At 58.9% G+C, this 699-nt stretch overlaps 1 protein-coding gene across 1 annotated transcript in view; it reads right to left on the bottom strand.

Annotated features, from left to right (window-relative positions):
- Window positions 1-272, bottom strand: part of Snrpd1 (small nuclear ribonucleoprotein D1 polypeptide 16kDa) — a 10900-nt gene extending 10628 nt beyond the window's left edge. Inside the window, exon 1 of the mRNA XM_005372689.2 lies at window positions 123-272. Within this exon, the coding sequence (XP_005372746.1) occupies window positions 123-136 (14 nt within the window). The 5' untranslated portion in view covers window positions 137-272. The remainder of the gene's footprint in view (window positions 1-122) is intronic.
- Between the last annotated feature and the right edge of the window lie 427 nt (window positions 273-699).

The raw sequence follows: 699 nt of genomic DNA, 5'->3' as shown, positions 1-699 counted from the left end.
GCGGGCGCCGGGGCCGTTAGCAGGCCGCACGCACGCGGCTTTCCCGCCTCCTGCGCCCGAGGCGGCCCGGCCCGGCCCAACCTTCCCTTCCCCGCCTCCCGCCCGCCAGGTCACCTCCGCACCTCACGAGCTTCATCCTAGCGGCGCCGTCACCCTTTCGGCCTGGTAGCGCGTAAGTTACAACCAGGAGGACCCAGCGGCCGGGCGTATGAATGGCCGGAAGCGCCTGCTGCAGGGGCTCCCGACGTAAAGGGCGCGCGCAGCGCTGCGGACGCAGGGCGGAAACGCCGCTCTCCTTCCGGCCGCGAGGAGCGCCACGGCGGCCCCTAGTGACCGGAGGACTGCGTTGCAGCTGCTGGGGGCGGGAGGGCTGGTTAGGAGGAAATTTACTGCGAGAGGGAGATTTGAAGACTTAAATCCGGTTAGCAGGCCTGTCACACCAAATAGAACTTGATCTGATCAAAGACAGCCTCAGAGAGAGGCTCAAAAGAGTCTCCCAATTCTGTTCCGACACCAGCAGGAACCTTAGCATTACTTAATGCACCTGAAGGCAATCACATAATTCAGCTGATTATTTTCACTTTGAGTTCTAAACTCCAAAAAATTTTTTTATGCCTTCACCATTTGCAACATCGCGACACCATTTAATTCAAACATTCCTCTTGAAACACGTTATTCTCTCGGCCCCCAGGGTCCAAG

The sequence above is a fragment of the Chinchilla lanigera genome, unplaced genomic scaffold (genome assembly GCF_000276665.1).
Source record: "Chinchilla lanigera isolate Chin_1 unplaced genomic scaffold, ChiLan1.0 scaffold00001, whole genome shotgun sequence".
Lineage (NCBI taxonomy): Eukaryota > Metazoa > Chordata > Mammalia > Rodentia > Chinchillidae > Chinchilla > Chinchilla lanigera.
The sequence above is the reverse complement of the archived record's forward strand: the minus strand, read 5'-3'. Positions and strand labels throughout refer to the sequence as shown.